The sequence below is a fragment of the Gasterosteus aculeatus genome, chromosome 16 (genome assembly GCF_964276395.1).
Source record: "Gasterosteus aculeatus chromosome 16, fGasAcu3.hap1.1, whole genome shotgun sequence".
NCBI classification, from domain to species: domain Eukaryota; kingdom Metazoa; phylum Chordata; class Actinopteri; order Perciformes; family Gasterosteidae; genus Gasterosteus; species Gasterosteus aculeatus.
This window is the reverse complement of record NC_135704.1, coordinates 17435100-17456216: the sequence shown is the minus strand read 5'-3', so window position 1 is coordinate 17456216 and position 21117 is coordinate 17435100. Positions and strand designations below refer to the sequence as shown.

Sequence of the window (21117 nt, the reverse complement as noted above, 5' to 3'; positions counted from 1 at the left end):
TTAGTACTATTACTTTAATGGGGTTTTTTTCTGAAGTAATGTCGCTACTTTCAGAATCGTTCCTCCACTGAGATGCTTTTAAATCAAACGTTAAATGAACTTCATTGAAGTCTTAGTTCATTGAATAAACACGTTCAAACAAGCGTTTGTCAAATATAATATTTGAACTGAAAAAATGTGTCCGTGATCACACATCACATGCACCAACCGCCACGTCAAATTCCAAATGTCCCTGATTCCTGATTCCTGACACACACACTTACGAGTGTGTGTGATGATCTGCCTGCAAACTGTGAGAGAAAAATCCCACTTTTGGGAGGAATTTAGTCGATGAGAGAATTTGCCGCCAGAAGGGAAGCCGCTGTTGATCATTTCTCGCCTGCTGATTCATTAACTGCAACGGCTTAACAGTCACCGGGCTGTAAATGTACGGAAGACAAAAGGGATAAAAGGTTGATTAGCCACCCGGGTGGCGGATTACTGCGGCCTGCTTTGCAGCTAAATGTTTTATTGTGGTCCAATAAAGAGCTGGAAGTAAACTGAGAGAGAGAGAGAGAGTGTAAATGTTTCGAAAGACAATGTTTACGTGAGACGAAGCTTGCGGAATAAGATGTTCTCTTCTTTGGCTGTTTTTCTTTAAGGTACGGAGAGAACGCCATGCACCTGACCACAGTGAACACACACGCACACACACACACACACACACACACACATAACTGCGAAAGACTTTCTCACACGGTGGTGGCAGCGTAGCATGAAGGCCCGAATTTCCGCAGCAGAGGGACATTTGGAGATGGACTCACATTCCTCTTTCACACTTTGCTGATTTTTCTTCCCTGGCATCCTTTTTTTTTTTTTTTTCTCCAAGTCTTACCTAACCGCCTCGTCACCTCGACAACCTTCTGTCCTTCGGCAGCGAGGCCGAGAAAACAGGCATTTAAATGTCAAATAAACAGGGAGCTGAATGTATCTATTTTGTTTTTATGTTAGAAGCATCTTCCTGGGGGACATTTGGTCTGCAGGCAGCCGGCAGGAGAAGGATTCACATAATAGCAGAAGTACGATGAAGAAATACTCTGTAAGTAAAAGTCCTACGTTCCAAATTGTACACAATATATAAGTATTACTACAAAGATTCACACAAATGCACCACTTCCACTATTGTATTCAGGAATCAGGAACATTACTAAAATATGTCAGACACACACAGACAGAAGACAATGGACAGAAAGACAGATGAGACGACATAGTGCAGAAGAATAAAATAAAATGAAAAGTTAAAAATAACTAGAAAGTGACAAGTGTGTGAAGGGAGGGTCCGGGTCAGAGACAGACACATTGTGCATCTATTCCCAGATCTGTGCTCATACTTTAATATAATTCTGCATGACATGTAATACATATTAGCCAACTACCCAAACAAAAGGGAACACAAATCTAATAAGATTCTAATGCATTGATTCGTTTAGTTTTGCATTATGAATCTAAAAATAACTAGTAACTAAAACGATGTTTGGGTTAAGAAGCTCATAAAGAAGCATAAAAACAGACATTCTGAAGTACTTTTTGTACCGTATTTTGTGTAAAGAAAAAAAGTACAGTACACTACTCACTCACAGTATTTGCAATACTTTAATATTTCTTTCAAGTTGATTTTCTTTTAAGAAAATATAATAATAACAACAGATGAAAAGAAGTTCTAAAGAACAGTGAGAACTGTTACTTAGTTTCTTTCCACATCTGCTTGATGACAAGCAACCACAAACGAAGCACTATCTTAAGTAAGTGTGAGGAAACAAATAGACGTATTCATTGTGTGTGTTTCATGCAACAAGTGGCAGCAGAATCTTCCTTTTCTTTTCTTCCTCGTCTTCTCCACCATGACGGAAAAAAAATGCGAATTCTCTCGTTCTGCGAATTGAGCCGCGGCTCCACGGACCCTCGCAGCGAGGTGCGACTGGCGAGCTCGGTGCACTAATAGCCCTCACCAGCTGACCACATTCCACAGCTGTGTGGCTCAAGGTCCACACACACACACACACACACACACACACACACACCACCCTCGTATCTGCTCAGCCGGGAACACCTTCAGAAAATAATTCAGGGGATTCAGACCGTTTCAGAACCTTCAAAGTGTTTCCAGCAGAGGATTTTTAGGACGCCTTCATCTCGGCCCCGTCGGCATGAAAGTCTGTTATTGCAAATAAGAGGAGCATTTCTTCTGTGTGCAGGATGGGGTTCTCAGGCCGTGGTGGAATGTGACTCTGTGCACGTTTAGCTTTGGAATAAACCACAGGGTTATTTGCTCAGACATACTTTCACTTAAGAGAGGTCGGCGACCTTTGTGACGTTCATGTTTTTCCCAAAACCCAACTAAGTGGTTTAGCCGCCTAAATATTGACAATTACCATTTTATACATTTGATCGTCCCTCCCAGGCGCCTACTTCCTGCCTGGGATTTGTATTATAGAACCCATGCGTTACCAGGACAACCAGATTGTGTCCCTGAGCAAGACGCCAGATCCCCACCAGCCTCATGGGGATCTGATGCCTCCTTGACCTCTGACCTCACTGCAAGAGGCCAGAGACAACCAGCCGCAGAGGTGAATCCTTTCTCACGCTTTTATTGCAGCTCTACAGCGCCGACCAACCTCCAGCGGCGCGGCCTGCACCTGACCGACAGCCAGAAGAAGAGGTCAAAGGGTCAAGCTCCATCCCGGGCTGTACGGATGGAGGGAAGGAGGCACGGGGGATGCTGAACCAAGACAAAGGCTTATTAAAGGTGCTCAGGAACACCCTCCTTCTCCTGCACGGGGGCCGCCAACACCAACATGTGGTGAAAGTTCCTTTTGCTGGAGTTCAGTTAGATATGACCGAGGCTGATTTTACCCCCAATCTCATTACAATGTTGCATTTGGAAGATTAGGCCTGAGAACATGGACGTTATTGTGTGTGCTCTGCTCAAGGTTTTCAATTCTGCAACCAGGTCAACACTGCGTGAGGAACTGTTGTGATACTTCTTACACAATGTACATAAAATGTACCAGTGTTAGCGAGAAAAGGGTGTTTTTTCCGAAGTTATGACTTGGGCTGTTTTTGCTTCGTATTATGTCTTCAAATAACCATTATTGATTTCACTGCAGATTAAAATCAATAACACATCAGAGAACATTGTCAAGCCAAGGTGACGACAGATGAAAAGAAACTAAAGGCAACAAATCTAAACAACTGAGAGGATCCAAACACCCAAATGTTTTGGCACAAACTTGACTGAAGGTTCATTGTTTGCATCATCATATTTTTCTGTTTTTTAATGCTTTCATGTGCATCTTTTTCTGAGTACTTTGGGAGAATCCCAAATACAGTTACTGCTCTCATCACTATTACGACAAGATTCATGAAAGCAGCAGAAATAACATCCGTTTAATGCTCATGTTCCCCGTGGTTCCTTCTGCACCCGCGGCCCCCCATCAACGCTCCCAGTGCGCCCCGGTGTCTGCCCCATTATCTTCAAAAGTCATAGGGAGCATCTCGCGCACCAATCAGCGCCTGCGGCTGCTCCCAGGCGCCCCGGCGCGGCCGCGCATTGGCCGCGCCGCGCGTCCGTCAACATCCCCGCGCGCGCGGCGTGTGGGAGGAGCTGGGTTCGAAGCCCGAGGGGAGGGGCGGCGGGTTCGGAGGCGGTGCGAAGTGTCAACTGTGTGTCCCCATTCTCCTCAAAAGTGGCCCGTGTGTGTGTGTCTGAGGACGACGCGAGACGTCCCCTCGAGCCGCGTCCGGTCACAGCGATGCGATGCGCCGCGCGCGGACGCGTCTCCTCTCTCCTCTTCCCCACTTTGGCATCGATGCGGTTCGGGTGCAGGAGAGCAGTTTCGGGCGTAACCTCGTAGCCGACGCTGGATTCTTTCTCGTTTCTCGTTCGGGTTTGCGCGTTGTTTAGGTTGTGACTCACAGCGCAGTGGCTCCGCCGCCTCGCGGACCGCGCGCGGGGAGGACTTGTTGCGCGCATCCGGGGAGAGCGCGCGTCCGCGCGAGCGCTGTTTCGTTTCTTCAGTCCAAGTCCACGCTCTGATTTGTGATGGACCGCGGAGGTCAGCGCACACCGGCAGCCTGAAGTCAGACTGCGGCATCGGGGCGGTCAGTGAGTTTCCTCCAGCCGCTCCGGCGGATGCTTTTCTGCACTAAATGGCTTCTGCGCGCCGCCAAGTAGAACTTTATTCGGGTCAGATCCGAAGGCTCGGTTGATCCCCCCCCCCCCATCTCCCTTCACGTCGACATGTCTGAGCGGGATGGAAACGGAGACGCGCTGTGCGGCGACGGAGCGCCGGACTTCGTCCCGCCGAGAGCGTCCCGCGGGCGGCGCAGCGGTGTCATCCAGGACACCGACGCCATTCTGCTGGATTCGGTGAAGGCAGCTCCCCGCCGGAGCAGCATCATTAAGGTAAGAAATCCCGACATGCCCCCGTGTTCAGTTCTCACCTCGGACGGCATGAATGGAAACACAACTTGGATCCGCTTTGTTCAAGATGGCCAAATAATGATGGTGTTTCATAGCACCTCTGGTGAGAAATATTCTCGACTATGGTGTAAAATCATTCAACAAGTGATGTGTGTGTGTGTGTGTGTGTGTGTGTGTGTGTGTGTGTGTGTGTGTACTGCATCTTGTGGCTCCTTTTTACGCGCGTCGTACGTGCGCTTTCTATCAAATGGCACAATCTCAGTCCTCCTCGTTCCGCTGCAGCCGCGCCACAATCTCAGGTGCGTGCACAGCCCCAGCTGGGCCAAACACAACTTCTGACTCCCTTGTTTGGTTTGTGCGACACTGCTGCTAAATGTTGATTCACAAAAAAAAAAAAAAAAACACTCGAAAGCTCCTTAAGGATTATTCTCATTAGAATGAGCTTTACGGATTAAATACCGAGACAGTCTCCGCAGGAACAATGGGTCCATGGGAATACGGGAGGCACACGCACGTCACACCGTGGATGAACGGTGTGACGTGCACATCAGGGTGTGCAAATGTAAACCAGTGGTGGAAAGGACTAAAATCCTTTAAAAATACCTCCATACATAAAAACAATGCACTTTAAATACAAATGTGTTTAAAAAAAACAACTAAATCTGGAAGTAAATTGTCCTCTTTGAGTGACAGGTAATATACATGACGTTATTAGACTGTTCATCCATCAACGGTAATGACACTTGAGTTTAATTTCGACCCCCGGCTCAGGAGCTGGGGCCCCTCCGGAGGGTCACAGGTAAATCCTCGGGGTCGCGACATGATTGACGGGAGAGGAGAGACGAAAAAACAAACACTTATGTCCATTCTTTTCGCTGTTGTTAGAGAAATGAGCGGTGGATTGACTTTAAATGCGCCTCGGACAGCCACATCAGACAGAGTTACGTCATCTGGGGAGTTCAGAGCATCTGAGCAGTCGTCGAGCACCCGCGCGTGACGAGGAACCCCCGGTTTCATTTTCAACGACGCGTTTTTAGTTACGGAGCTCTCTTTAAAAAAACCCCAAAGTGCTTCACGCGGTTGAACCAGCGACACGCTGACATTTCAGGACTGGAAATGAAGGAGAGCAAACACGCCTCATCCACATCACGCCGTCGTAGCTCTTTGCTCCCTCACCTGCGCTCAGGTTGCAGGTCACCGAACCCCCCCCGGGATCGTTACCTTTTAATGTCGGTAGTTAAACACATCCACTCGGGTTGCGTCTGCCAGTAATCAGGCAGGTGGGGGATTTGGTGATGATGGGGGAGGGAATACGTATAGTACATATGTATATATATGTGTGTATGGAGTGGCAGCGGTGGAGGTTGTGGTTTGGGCCCCTCGTGCGAGCTGAAATCGGAGGCTCGGCGAGCCCCATCTGGAACAGAGAGTCCCTTTGAGCGCTGCCGGGGGAGGACGGGGGGGATGAGGGGATGAGAGGATGAGCGGAGTGATGTCAGTGACAGGCGCTATCAGCTGTGACAGCCGGCGTCGGGTGTCAATACGGCTCAGAATCCCTAGAAATATGCCAGATGATTAGTAGCCGCGAGGCACTGAGCGTTGGAGTTTGGCTTTAAGTAAGATTAGTAAAGTTACCTGCAGAGGTTTTGAGGAATGACGTCCCCCAAAACCTGCACAGGTGCGAGACACGTGAGGGGATTCAGATTTACATCATTGGAAGAGAATATTTCAGGGCCTGGAGCTCAGCTAAAGGTCTCTGATTTTTGTATTCATTAGATATTTCACAATTATCTGAGATTTTGCTGACAGAATGTCTTGCTTGATTGAGAAAATAATCCTCCAATTAGTAGATATTGAAATTGTTTAAGGGAAACATTTTAGGGGAATGTTAAAACAGCAGCTTGTTGTGCTTTAATGCGTTTAAATGAGAAGCAGGAATCACAGCCCGCATGTCGGGAGGCTCAAAACACCAAACACCAAAGAAAAAATGAAAATAAAGTGCATTCTGATTTCTGGGACATTTTCACTTTTCACCATTAAATGTGGAATCAGAGTGAAAGGAGAGATTTCTCACAGCTTGATAAAAACTAAGGTGTTCAGTTGTTTTTCTGCCTACACTCCTCGTTCTGTGCGCGAGCTCTGAAGCTGACGCAGTAATCACATCCTCAGTAGGTAAAGGTTCGGATCGTCATCATCATCTTCATCAGTCTGCATTAGGTCGTTGCCTGTCTCTCGTTGAGGCTTTGTGGTATTTACGATGAAATATTCAAACCCCAAGATGCATTTTCTTATTTAATCTAATCATCTGTCGTCTCGCTGGACTAAAAAGTAGCGTTTTCGGGGCTTCGAACAACGTTTGGAACGCGCAAGTTCATCTACAGCTCTGCTCCACGTGTTTGTTGAGCCAGTGCAAACGCAATTGTATTTGGGTCGCGACATTTGCCGTCGATTCGAATTGATCGGCGATGCATAATGATCTGTACTCGCACACGCGTGTACAGTGGAGCAGCGCACAAAGTAGTCCAATGTGATTGTGTAAATGAACAGCGGCCCAACGGGGCCTTTCTTTCATTTTAGAGACTTATCGAATAAAGAATCGGTGGATTAGTTAAAGGCCCTTCGGTGTTTTTTAAATACGGGCTGAGAAGATTCTCAGAAATACTTCTGAAGCTTTTTTTGGTTTATTGTTGAGGTGATAACGTGGAAGAATAACACACACACACACACAGTTTGGCGTCACAGAAAGTTAAAGTTTTGCAGATTATTATCACACAAACGTCATTTTACGATCCTTGACTCTATTTGTTTTGCATCAAAGAACCTGATTTCTTCCGCGTTGTTCATGCTTTGCGCTGATTATACATCTGGGAGCGTCGCACGTCCGTCGGACCCTGGATAGCGCTCTGACGGACACTCACCTCTTGACCCTCGGTGCCAGAAATAACTCTCCCGTCTTCTCTGCTTTAATAAGAAAGTAATTACTTGCGCTCGGCTGGCTTCAGTCTGCTGGTGCTGCTTCCTGATGAGCTGCAGAAGAATCAAGCGAAACGGGACGAGTTTATCACGAGCCGCAGATTTCTCCTTCAGATTGGAATATCTTTTTATATAGAAAGTGCTTCTTGAGAGATGGTTTGCCCACTTTAAAATTATACCTCAGCTAACTGCTAAGTTCTATAATTCCCCCCCCCCCCTCCTCCCCCTCCTGCAATCTGCCAGATACGCGTCATCATTGCTTTTCCACCAGCGAAACAACGGCGATTGGCTCACACGCCAGTCAGCCTGGGGGGGGGATTACTGTTCGATTCTCACACACACACACATGGGAGGGGTCGGAGGTCGGGGGTCATGGTCGGATGTCTCTCTGACAGCTCGGCTGCTCGCTGGTGGAGCGCAGGAGGGCACCAGCCTTCTGCCTCGGTGGCATGCATTCTTTTCTTTTTTTTCAACTTACATCATTTCATTTTGCTCATCTACACACACGCAGGGGCTCTTCCTGTTCGTCGGCACTATTTGCGCTCTTTCTTTGAACCGCGGTGACATCCGAGATGTTTCATTACTCCTGCGACGTTCATAACTAGACGAGACCGCCGGAGGAGGAGCGCCGGTCTCTGCGGGCCGAGGCCCAGCGGCTCCCGTCTGGTCCCGTCTGGTCCCTTCTGGTCCCTTCTGGTCTCCTCTGGGACGCGGCCACATTGTTGCGCCATCTGAGGGGAAGGGGGGGGTGGGTGGGGGGCTTTGCAGAACCAGAACCGGCCAGATGTTTCAATGAGTTAATGACGTAGTTTACATGCGACAAGTGAATCCTCGGGGGACCACGAACGCCAAGGCGAAACCCAACCGATTTGCTGAGACGGGGCCGGTTTATTTGCACAGACGTGCCTCCACCCCCTTGGAGGAAAGTCAAGGAATTTCCCATCGAGGCCACGCTGTGATCCGAGTGTGCGTCCGATGTGCCTCTGTGTCGTCTCCCACCTGCACCGCGACTCGCTCTGAATCCCCCGCTTTGTTTTCTCGTTCGGCGGCAACACTTTCCCTTGTTTTGCTCGGCGTTATTGTTCTCGCTTAGGAGCGAACAACGATTCGTTAGCCACACACCGCTGGAAGCCCGTCAAGAGGAATGACAATGCAACGTGTGTGTGTGTGTGTGTGTGCATGCAGTGCAATCAGGGGGCCTCTGAGAGCCCTCTGTCTCCCCGTATCATTCTGCCACTGGTGCCACATCTCACACACACACACCGCCTCATTACAGCTGCTGGTCAGGGGTTGGAAGTGTGTGTGTGTGTGTGTGTGTGTGTGTGTGTGTGTGGCTGCGAAAGCACACGCAGCTCTGGCACAGTACGCCACGATTCATCGCACAAGAAAAAACAAAAGACACAAAAGTGCGGCCTCCACCCCGGCGCCACAGGAAGCGTAACCCTTGTACACGTGCCGTGCAGGTTGTGCGCCGCCTCTGCAATCGGCTGCTCGCCCTCCGCGCGTCTCTCTGAGCGCAAAGCAAACACTTGATGGATGTTTTTTTTTTCACGCGTGTGACTGAAACAGAGGTCCGACGTGTCTTCTCCTGCACCTCCATACGCATCTTGCACTCCGTCTTGCACGTAAGGGGGGTCCGTGACCGCGCCGTGCCGCTCGCTGTTATAGACGTTTTTCCGAACGCGCGGCAGTGCGATTGCGCTTATCAGCTCGTGTTAATGACGGATGAAGGGCCAATGGCAGCGCAGGGAGGAATCTTTATCAGTCACCGGGCGATAGCGGCCTCGGGTGCGTGGAAGGTGAAGCGCTTCGGACTTTGGAGCAGACGGACCTGCACACGGGAATTGGATTCGTGACATTTAAAGTAAGAAAAGTGAAGACCCCTGAAGCACCGCCATTCTCCCACCACGTCGTCTGCAGTGTCTCACCCGGCAGAGCTTCTTATCTTCCGGATGCTAAATGCATCACGGGTTCACGCCGCACAGCACGCCGTTGCATGAAGAAGTAATGCGCCGTAATCACAGTGGAGCTTCGGCAGACGACAAAGAGCGTTGGACCTCCGGGTTTCTCTTTGTGCGCAGAGGGCGACTTAGAATGTTGGACAGTCTTTCACGTCCGCCATCGGAAGTCAACGCGAATTATGGGGGGGGATTTTACAAAGTGACCTTCGACCCCGGCAGGCGGCGGGGTTTCCGGTGCTGGAATCAAAGCGGGCAGAGCATAAAAGAGGATTTCAGATTTGAGTAACTGCAAAAACACAGACGAGTTTAAAATCGTGGGCGGCTGCCAGGGCGACGTTTTTATCTGAAAATCTCTTCCTGCTCCACCAGCTCTGGGGCTTTTTCCATCACCTCCACTTTTCTCCTCCTCCTCCAACATGCGGCAAACAAAAGCCTCACTTCTGGAGGCGAAGAGGGGAGCGCTGAACGGGGGTCGACGGGAGGGAGGGAGGGGGGAGGGGGTCTGAGAGACTGTGTGTGTGTGTCCTCAGGGTGGAAAGATCAGGAGAAAACTCCAGAGACGGCACGTCGGGTTGTTGTGCTGTTTTAGGCTTCAGCCTAGAGGGAAACACACACACACACACACACACACACACACACACACACACACACACAGATCCCGGGTACCTGCTGCACTTGTGAGGTAAAGTAGAAAAGAAAGTACTTTTGGTTTCACCCTAAATAAGAGGCACGTCTTCACATTTGAGACCCGTCCGTGCTTCATGTCGACTGCAGCAATGAATCAATGATCAAAATAGTTTGTTTTTTTTGGCCACCTAACCCCCCCAAAAAAGTATTTTTCTACCTTATTGTAAAAGTTTTTTTCTGCTTAGCAGAGATTCAGAGGTTACAACGCTACGTTCTTCTCCGGGGTCAACGTTGCGGCGAAGAGGAGCGCGAGTGGACTGAGCAGCGACTTCTTCTTTCTGTGCGGAGGGAAATGTGATTATTCCCGCTTACGGGAGGAGAGAGGGGGGGGGGAAAAAAAAAAGCTGCCGAACGACTGCCACGATAACACGAGACACGACGATGTTCAGCATCGCGCTGAGGCATTTTATCTCCCCTGTTCGGCGTGTTCGCCAGCGCAGGAATGTTGTCTGTGACGATGTTATCTCAATGGGAAGTCTTTCGCTCCGTGAATCACTTCTTCTCTTCGCTCGAGGCCGTTTCAGAGGTTTCTTCTTTCTTCTTTTTTTTTAACCAGCTGGGCTTCATTACTTCCGCGCGGTGGGTCGGTCCAGCCGACTCGCTGGTTTTAATGCCAATAGGTGTGTCCTGATTCACCAGACGGTTGAGTCTACTTATGGGTGCGTCTGTGTGTGTTACGAACATAACAAGCAGTCTGTGTGTGTGTGTGTGTGTGTGTGTGTGTGTTTCGGCTCCTTCAGAGAGGAGGAATGGCGTGCGGTTGCCAAAGTCGGCTGCTGTGACTTCACTGGGACCAGCGGACGTCGCTGCCATGGCAACCAAAATACAGGGCCCATGACAAACTCTTAATCCCGACCCCCGCGTCCGGCGTTCCACGCCCCAAAACCTCTGTGTGTGTGTGTGTGTGTGAATCCACTGGAATAAACCTTTATTCCCGTTTGTAATCACTTTTTGTGTGCACGACATTCATGACGTAGCTTTTTTCGTTACTGCCGATTTCTTAAAACCAGCATTAAAAGTTTTTGGCCACACGGGGGCGGCGGAAACGAGCATGAACGCAAAAAAAAAACACATCAAATTTGACGTTTTATTGGTCAATACATTTGTTTTGTCAGAAGAGCAAGCAGCTTGTACTGATACAATTACAGGTTCAGATAGAACGAGGAACGGAAGCACGGAGCGCAGGTGGGTCTTCCCGCCCTGCCAAAACAAAGAACAGTAGAATCTGTCACAATGGTGGCAAATATTGCAAAATTGTATTGATCTTGAATCGTGTCTAATTTAAGGGGATCATAATCCATGGACGAGATCTGCGGCTGCTTAGGTTCAAGATGAGACCGTGCGGTTCCATGCGTGTCCTCTTTTGAGATATGAAAAAAGGCCAAAAATGTGGCCTGCAGCAGGCGAGATGGGGCTTGTTCCTCGGCTCCTGAAGCAGCACTCGCGGCCAAAGGCGCTAAGAAGCACTCGATAAGGTCGGTCAGCACGCGGCTTCAGCAGCCGACGGACGGACGGACGGGTGCACGGGCGAGACCGGGCGCATGATCCCCCTCCTGGCCTGCAGGATCAATATCAACTATCACTTCTTCACTATTGTACAGCTGTTTGAATTACATTTTTTAGCGGTTAGCATCGCTAGTAGCTCCATGTTTAATAAACGTTGCGCGTTTGTTCACCGGCTGCACTTGTTTGTTGTTTGACAGTTTAAGGAATCAGGACACATCTGTTTTAAAGGCTCTACACACGTTCATGGAAAATAAACCTGTATTGACACTTCAGGTAGAATTTGTGTTTAGCTTTTTTGCCCTCAAAGTCCTACATTTCTTCTTGGTTGCGGCCTCTGTTTTTACTATTCATACAATTTGAAAAGACTTTTGAAAGAAATCCCATCTGAAATCAATGGTTTGGTTGCACACCGGTGCTCTCTCTCTCTCTCCCTTATTCAGCCGTGCAGAAGGAATTGCTGCAGAACGAGAGGAAAGAGGAAATGATAATGACTGGTGGAGGTGGAGGATTCATGTGAGGAGAAGGTGCTTTGAAGGCACGAATGAATGTGGATCCTCAGGTGAAGGCAGCAAACACGAGCAAGGCAAAGAAGAGGCGATGCTGCGCTTGTGCATCCTCCCACAGCAATATATTTACACGGCTCTTGCCTGTACTCTAATATAAAACCATCTTTCTTCCTGTTTTCTCCCATTAAAGCGTTCATAAACCCCTCGTCCCGCTTGTTCTAGTGTCACGCTATAACTAATGATTCCTTTTTTTGCCTCATGCACTAGATTTACTCTCAAATGTCTTTGCAATGAAACAACTAAGGAGTGGGATGAGTAGAAGCACATATTCCACATTACAGCGTGCGCCTGCTAGTGATGGACAAAATATGCCTTCAATTTGTACTCCAGGTGTTCCAAGCGAGAGAAGCAGATGTGACCCCTTGGTCAAAATTTCAACCACAACGACGCAATCGGGCTTCAAATGTTACGGCAAACACGCGTTCACGAGCTCAAACGTTGGTCTATTTCTTCTTTTCAAGCGGTCGAACAGAAGGGTTCTGTGTCTCTGAATCGTCCGCGGCGGTTCGATCGTACGGCGGAGGATGTTGTGTTCGGCCCAAAGCAGAGAGGTGCCTCGACTTCCCGATCCTCTGACAGTCAGTGGAGGAACTTTGACGAAGAGCCGATCTACGCAAAGTCACAAGTCTGGGATTTCTCAGAACAACACACCACAAACTGCAGGTTTATCCTTTAAGCCCAACGCGAGGCAGCTTTCAGACGCCACAGTACACGGTGTGGCAACGACAAGGCGACCTGAGCGCTGCTGTTCGCCGTCGTCTTCAATCCACAACTCACCACGTCCCGAAACAAAAATGTCCCATTTCGGGGGGGAAAACGCTTACGTTGAATGATTAATAATTTCTATTTAAAAACCTGCAGTGAATTCTTCATGTAAAAACAACAGCGGTTCCCGTGCTGTGCAGGTGGGTGACATCATCGTGCCGCGTGTGGACGGGTCACCTACAGTCTTAACACCTCATTCTTTCGTTACCCAGAATGCCTCTGCTTTGTGTGTGGGGGGGGGGGGGGGGGTCATGTGACCAGAGGCAATGTTTCCCGATGGTGGCACGGCTCACGAAACGATTTGATTTTGTTCGAATCAACGAGAGCAGCGAGGCGTTTGGGAGCGCTTCCTTCGTTCTCCTTGTCCCCGGCTGCCCGACCGACGGAGACAGAAAGACGTCCGTCCCTCCGGAGGAGGAGATGAATGAACGCGCGTTAGCTTCCAGACCTGCTTCTCCTCTTCAGCAATAACCAACCCGGCTTCCCGTTGATGTGCCAGAAAAGCAGAATTCTGCTCGGATCGTCTGTTTAGAGGGTCAGAGGTCACGGCGGTATCCAAGGCCGCGCACATCTATTTATACTCCCTCACGCATACAGCGACAGACCAAGCGCCCCTCAAGCAAGCGTTTAAAAGAAGGAACAGGAACCACGTAGGAATGAACATTTTGAACGATGCTGATGAGGTTCGGAGCCCAGATGCAGACGCCGCCGCTCAGGACCATCCATCCGTGGGGTTTTTCTTAATTGGGGCTGTTCTCTCGAGCAGGAGGTGTTTTTAATGAGGATGTTAAGGATGTTGCGTGTGAAGATGTCGTTTTTTAAAGCACCGGAAGCTCACGTTATTGCTCACCGGTGGGTTTTTTTCCTCAATTCCATGTGTAATTCTTTAGCCGACGAGTCCGAGTGGAGGTCTCTTAATTAATATTTGTTCTTTTCAAGCCACAAAAACCCTCTAAAAATAAAAACAAATGAAAGTAATGATTGAAACAGGCGGCGGATGAAGTGGCGATTCACACGCAGAGTTATTGGCACGTCACGGGCACTCCGACCGAACCGCGCGTCCCTTCAGCCCGCCGGCGGCCAATCGCCTCGCGCGCCGTCCCGCTGACTGGGGCGGTGAGGTCATCGTTGGGCGGAGTGGACAGCAGCCACGGAGAAGCTCCTCCACGAGGCCGTCCCAGCGCTCCGGGCCGGCTCGCTGGCGCTTCGCTCAGAGCTTAAAATGGTTAAAAATCAAATCCCTCCCTCCATCAGCTTCTCTCTCCTCCAGCGGCCGTGTGTTTCCCTGCACGTCACCCGTGACCTCTGACCTCAAACGAGGACGATCTGGGTTGGTTTCCTTGGCTACTGAGAAGGGAGGGTGAGGGGGGGGGGAGCGCTCCTTTGACTTCTCCATCTGCCTTTTTCATACTCGCCGTTTAAAAAAGCTGCAGTTCAGGTTCTGCATAAGAAACGCAGAACAACCTCTCGAGTTGCGTTGTGAGTAGAAACAGACTCGTTCATGACGTACGTGAAGCACGTGACCGGGACATCCAGTCGGCTCGCCTTTGGCCGCACGTCTCTCTGCAGCCTGCTCCTTCTAAAAAGAAACGAGCATTCGCCTACAAACAGAGTTCATTGTCGCCAATACGTCTCAGACGGCAGACCTCCGCGCAGAGGGGAGGTCGAGGGGAGCGGCGGGTCAAACAAACACAGGACTTTCTCCCGTGTGAAAGCAAAAAAGTCCTCCGCGTCGTGGTGCAGCTGCATGGGAACGCCGCTCTGTTGGCGGGTTCGTACAGCGCGAGCCAATGAATCACGCTGAGCTTTCGCAGCCTGGAGGTCCTTTTACGGGGGGGCCGTCCCACATGAAGACAAAGTCATCAAACCTCTGGTTCTGAATGACTCCTGATGAACTGTTTAATGGCGCCGGCCTCTTCATCTCTTCAGCGTTCATGCGCCCAAAATATTCACATTTAAATTGCACAAGAATTTAGATTCTCCTCTTCTGATTCGTTTGCGTCACATTTTGAATTCGACTCCTCTCGACCTTTTTAGATATCGTTCCCCTTGCGCCTATTTTTTGGTTCTCCGGCGATGGACGGAGAAGCCGAGGAGCCGCCACGTTTGTTAGTGAGCGCCATCGGACACAAATAAATCAGCCTTGTGTGAGGTAGCGATTCCTCTGGGGGGGGGATAGCGTGACGCACACACACACACACACAGGAGGATCCCACCTCTGTGCCTCCACTCCAGCTTCGGGCCTCTGTTCGGATTTCAAACAAGGGCTAATTAAAATAATTGCAGCTTGTCTTGCGTGAGCTGCTCACTGCGCCGCCGCTTCTCTGTCATTGCTGCAGGAGTCGGCCGTCGTTAGGAGTCGATCTGATCCCAGAAACAAGTCCTCTCCGCCCTCCGTGCCGACCGCTCTTCTTCTCCCTCCTCGCTCGTCGGGCCAGATTTCACGCGTTGAGTCACTGCCCCCCCGTCGCCCTCACGGCCGCTTCTCTCCTTTTGTCGTGCAAATGAATCAGATTTGCAATCGTTGAATCACATTAGAAGGTTTCCTTACGCAACGTCCCAGGTGTCTGACTGCTCTGTTCATTTCGCAGCAATATCGGTTCCAGTGTCTTAAGCGTTGCGTTCTCTCTAATGACCATTGTTCTTCGGTAAACATTGTAAAAACGAGCCCGTGGGCTCAATCATAGTTTCGAGTCTTCCTCAACACATCGTGTTCTTTTATTAAATGAAGTGCTCACATTCTCTGCTGGTCGGCGGTTAAATACCAAAAGACACACAGGTCTCGTTTATGTCTTTCAGGCATTTACCACAGAATGCCCCCGTTAGGAAGTAATGAAACGTTTCATTTACACCATATGCAGGTTTTCTAACTGAAACATTCAACTGAATTATAACTCACGTCTCACCTCGCCGGGGATTTCTTTCATAACATGGGAACGAAACAAACTGCAAATAAATATGTAGAGCTCATCTGCACATCACACCGTGTTTTGACTTTTAACATTTTAATAAAGGGTGCGGAAAGAACTCTCACGCCGCTGGTTATTTATTCCACGTCCTTTCATGCTTTGACCGATTGGGGACGCGAGACACTTAATTGGGACCAATTCAAACATCGACGACACGCAGAGGTAAGGTCACAAATCTCAGATTAAACGCAACTGCTCGGGACGTAATGTCACCAATTAGCGTCACGTGGAGCCGCTTGTCTTCCCGGGCGCCGCCGAAACGATTGAGCAGGTTTCACACGTGCAAACGAACGCAGATGCATTTAAAAGGGGAGCAGCGTCGTTCCGGTTGCACTGTGATGCGGTCCTAGTTTCAGATTCACAGGCAGGCTTCTGTCTGTCTGCCTGTCTGTCTGTCTGTCTGTCTGTCTGTCTGTCTGTCTGTCTGTCTGTCTGTCTGTCTGTCTGTCTGTCCGTCCCCCCAGGCTGTCTCTCCATTATGCTGCCGTTTCATAAACATTTCAGTCACACTTAGTTGCAGCACTGTGATTTATTTAGCGCTGCTGCTGTCGTCTCCGTCTCCGCCTGTCACTTTAAAAAATTAGTCACAAATGATGAAACGAAATAACAAACAATGCTTTCAAATGATCTGCACGTTAAGTCGTTCTGCAGCACTAACAATAATGGGTGGGTTTTTTTTTGCCATTGGTGGACTTTCCTTTTTGCCCAAGAATCCCACCAGGAGTCTCTACCGAACCCTCTCCTGCTTATTGCCCTCTTCCCTCCACGTCCTCTGCTTTAAATCAAGTCCTCTTTATTACTCTTCTTCTTAACGCGGGATCTTGTGTAACCGAACTTGTGGCGCCTTTTGGCTGTGCGTCAGAGAGCCACGTTGGTGCTCAGCGTGTCCCTGGAGCACGAAGCCGGGGCGCTCTCCGGAGGCAGATGTGCGCTCCGGCGTGTGTTCCCGCCCGCCAGATGTAATTGAGATTCGTGACGGCGTGGCCCACAGCGCCGTGGAGGCGACCCATTAGCTGTGCGGCGGCGGCGGCGGCGAGTTCTCTCCACTGGCTGCAGTAGAAACGCTCAACTCAAACTTTCGATGAACTGCTCGATGACTGCGTTTCTCTACCTGAGCTCCACTCTGCGCGGTTGGGTTCATCCTCACGGGCAATTTAAGGGTCACGTTTTCATCTCAGAAGCCCTTTCCAGCCGCAAACCGAGTGGATGAAAGTGTCGAAATACTCATTTCCAACGTGGTCTCTAGTGTCTCATGGACCCACAGAGAAACCTGGGAGGATTCATCGTATCGTGCAGAGCAATGTATCGCTAAATGTCCCCTCTAAAGGTGCTAGATAGCGCCTCGCTAAAGATGGGTGCCATATAGCACCGAAGCCTTTGTACACGCCAGAGAACAACTTGGGGTTTAGGGTGCAAATTGTGAAGTAACACGGATTCATTTGGCTTGGAAAAAATCTGCACTTTTATTTGGTAAATTTAGACTTTATTTCTCGTGTACTTGGCGTTTTTTTTCCTGGCATACGATAACGTTTTTCCCATTGCAGACAGTGTGTGTGTGTGTGTGCGTGTGCGTGGACTAGATTCATGGACGAGGGGCTTCAGGCCGCCACAATTCCAGCTCGGATGTTTATTCAAGTTTGACACTTGTGTATTTCTGTTTTGTTAGAATTCCGTCTCGCCACGTATTCTGGACATTTCTGTCCGTCTCTCTGTGAGACGCCACTGCTGGTATTTTCGTTCCCGGGGGCCTTGGTGTCCTCTGGGGGGGGGGGGGGGGGGGGTCCGAGCCGCCCCCCTGCGGAGTGATGGGATGGCAAACCGGTCGGAGTAAAGGAGTTACTCTTTAGGAGTGCACTTGGTGTGTCGGATAAGTCGAGAGCGCCACGTCACTCTGTGTGTGTGTGTGTGTGTGTCACTTATTTCCATGGTTACCGTGATCCAGGACGGCCTCTGAAAGCCTCCTGCAGACGCCATTGTGCGCTCTCATTACTGCCCTGTGTGTGTCCTATCCAGCTGTGAAATACGAGGGGGGGGGAGCGGGGAGAGCAGGGTTGGAGGGTTGCAGCTAGTGAGAGAAGAAGAGACGCGTGTGGAGGACTGAGAATGCAAAAAGGCGAAGAAGAGGTGGAGATTGTGAGTCTGCTGAAGGGCCCCCAACCCCCCCCCCCACCCTCCCCCCCCTCGAGAGACGACCACTGAGTGATGACGGAGCGATGGAGGCTGAGGGATGAACAAAAATACTGGTACATTTAACATAAAATACATGATATTTGATAATATATTTTATATGCGAGGTGCTCAATGGCACAAGAAAAATAATATAAAACGATGGTATTGTTGTTCAATGTATGAGGGCTTAAAAAAACAAACAAATTCAGCATTAACTTTTATCAGCTTTATTTCTCAGTGATTTAGTTAAACTGTGGCTGAAGTTTTAAAACATTGATCCTTCCTGTTCTTATCACACTGTAACGCCTCTGAGTCCCACCAGGCTCTCCTCTTGTTAGACCCTGAATGCACCCCGACCTACGACCTCCACTGACATTTACTCCGGCCTAATCGATGTTCTCCTCCGCTCGTATCGATACTGGCGGCGTGGCTGCGCTGCCAGGTCTGTCTGTCAGCTCCCGTCGTCGCCGCAGGGAGCAACGCACCAGAAGCATACAATTACATACAATACATCTAATATATGTGCACTTTTACTTCAAAACATGCAGACCAAACATCTCTGTGGTCTTTTCAATGAGATGCAAACTGTCAACAGCGTCTCACATGGTCTCCATGGAGATAGTTATGTGCACGCACACACACACACACACACACCCACGCGCACACGTTGCACAGCTCAGGGCGCATGCTGTGTGATAATGACACCTGGCAGTGAGGCTGTGCTACGACCCCGACATTGTGACATTATGACAGCTTATCGGGGAGTCTTTCTCTATAAATATGCACATGTGTATTTGTCTATGACAAATATAAATCAACACCACACAGCCACACAGGATTCGAGGGTTCAAGGAGATATTATCCGTGAGAATGTGTGTGTGTGTGTGTGTGTGTGTGTTTTAAATAGGGCAGCGTGTTAGTAGGAATTGTAGTGCGCGCTGTGTATGAAAGCGAACGTGTGCGCTACGTGCTTCTAGTTATCTGGAGGTCGCTGTGAGGTCACTGGGACCAGTGGATGTGATGAGGGAAGGACGCGTACGAGCGACGCCACGAGAAGCTTCTCAGAACAACGCCGTTTACAGCGGCCGCGCGTCGGGTGGAAAGCGTTCGCGCCGAGATTGTGAGAACGGGACGTTTGATTGTGGATTTGCATTTTTTCCTGTCTTCATTGTGCAGTTCGAACAGAGAAGGTCAATTTCGATCAATCCGATTTTCTCTCTCAGGAACAAAGAAAAGCCAGCATGCAAGTTGAATTGGGATCAGAACACAAACAGAACAGAAAACACGAGCACAGTGAGGAAGTGTTTCAGGAGGAGCCGCAGCCAAATCAAATATGACATTTAAGCTCCGGTGGTGCTTTCAAAAGCAGCTTCTGCCTCCACCTCCTCGGGCCTTCCAGTGGGACTCATGCAGCACTCGACGAGCCGATCCCACCGGAGGCTGGTGGAGTCGAGGGGAAGCTCGGGGGGGAGGAGGAGGAGGAGGAGGAGGCGTTTTGGTTCTGCATCAGCATTCTCTAAATATTACTCATCGTTTGCAAATGAGGTCTAATGTTCTAGATCTGTTAAAAAGTGAGAGAATTTACCCAAAATACTTTTTCCAGGTGTAAATTAGATGCGTGATGAGTTACACGTTGCCACCGATTGGCTTATTTTAAGGCACTAATGACCTCCCATAGGCTGAGTGTTTACAAAGTTCCCATGTTGTTCACAAACGCACACACACACACACACACATCCGGTGGGCTGACTTTCAACCAGCGGGGTCACAACTCTGTGCGTGTTTGTGTGTGTGTGTGTGTGTGTGTGTACATCTGCTTTCCTGGCGTGTGCACACGTGTGCGTTTCTACGCACCGCCGCGGTTACATAAGCACACTTAATTATGTAACGTGTTTTCTCTTTTCTTTTTCAAGACCAAATAAACGGCGGCGTTTCTTGTGTGTGTTTATTAGTGCTTGAAGATACAAATTCGCAGTGACACACACTAAATAATCACGGACTGGCAACCGATGACGTCACCCTGTTCAAAGTGAACGGGGACCTGCGCCCCGTAAACACACTTCGTGAAGTCTAACGACGTAAAATAAACGTGTTATCATTGCATTTTTAACGAGAAATCAATGTTAACTTGTAAGAATAGAATACTAACTGTTGTGTTCAAAAATGAAGAAACGCCGGACGGACAGAGGTCATCGCTGATCGAAAGGTTAAAATCAAATGTATTTAATAAAGGAGATGGCGTTGCGGTAAAAAGAACATCTCAGCTGAGGAGCCGCTGGTCTCAGCGACCAACAGGCCCCAGGTCAGTCCTTTGACCCCCCATAGTGCCCGTCTGTCGCCTCCACCAGTGAACTCTACAGGTATTTATACCAATGCTTAAAGGTGTGAAAGTCAGTGTCCACACCTCTGGGAGTCTTCTGGTGAGTTCAATGTAACTCGGATTTCGAATGATCCTTAGTCAATATCAGTTGTTGCATTCCAGTTGATTACATTGCATTAAATCATAACTGCATTGGTATTATTCTAGTACAGTTGCAGAATTACAGTAGTTTTACAATATTGTCATTGCTTTATTGATTACACAGTTCCAGAATCATGGCTGTATTCTGCTGTACACTATATGCAATTTTATTAATTTTATGAACCGGATCGTACATTTGTTTCTAATATCCTACATAACGCTAACCCCCTCAAAAAATCCAACATGGCGGAGAGACGTTCACTCAAGAATCCGACATGGTCCGCCATGTTGTTCACTCAAGGGGCGTGGTTAACCCCCGCCAGTTCCTCTGTGTTGTTACGAATGTGTGTGTTCCAGATTTTCGTTTACATTTTTACCAGCAGGTTTTGGAGATCACGTTGGTGTGTGTGTGCTACGCCACATCACAGGTCACTTCTGAGCTCACCGCTCTACTAACCCCCCCCCCCCGCCCGGCCCCCGCCGCCGTCCTACATTCTATCCAGGCAATAATAGAATGACATTTATCATCATCAGCTTTCTCGCTCCGCTCCCCCGTGCTCTCGTCTCGGTTTTGCCACCCATCTATTCTGCGCTGTCA

The 21117-nt window shown here is 49.2% G+C and overlaps 1 protein-coding gene across 1 annotated transcript in view; it reads left to right on the top strand.

The window, feature by feature from the left end:
* Positions 1–3666: 3666 nt before the first annotated feature.
* plcl1 (phospholipase C like 1) overlaps positions 3667–21117 on the top strand; it is a 38097-nt gene continuing 20646 nt past the window's right edge. Inside the window, exon 1 of the mRNA XM_078090542.1 lies at positions 3667–4444. Coding sequence (XP_077946668.1) covers positions 4280–4444 — 165 coding nt within the window. The 5' untranslated portion in view covers positions 3667–4279. The remainder of the gene's footprint in view (positions 4445–21117) is intronic.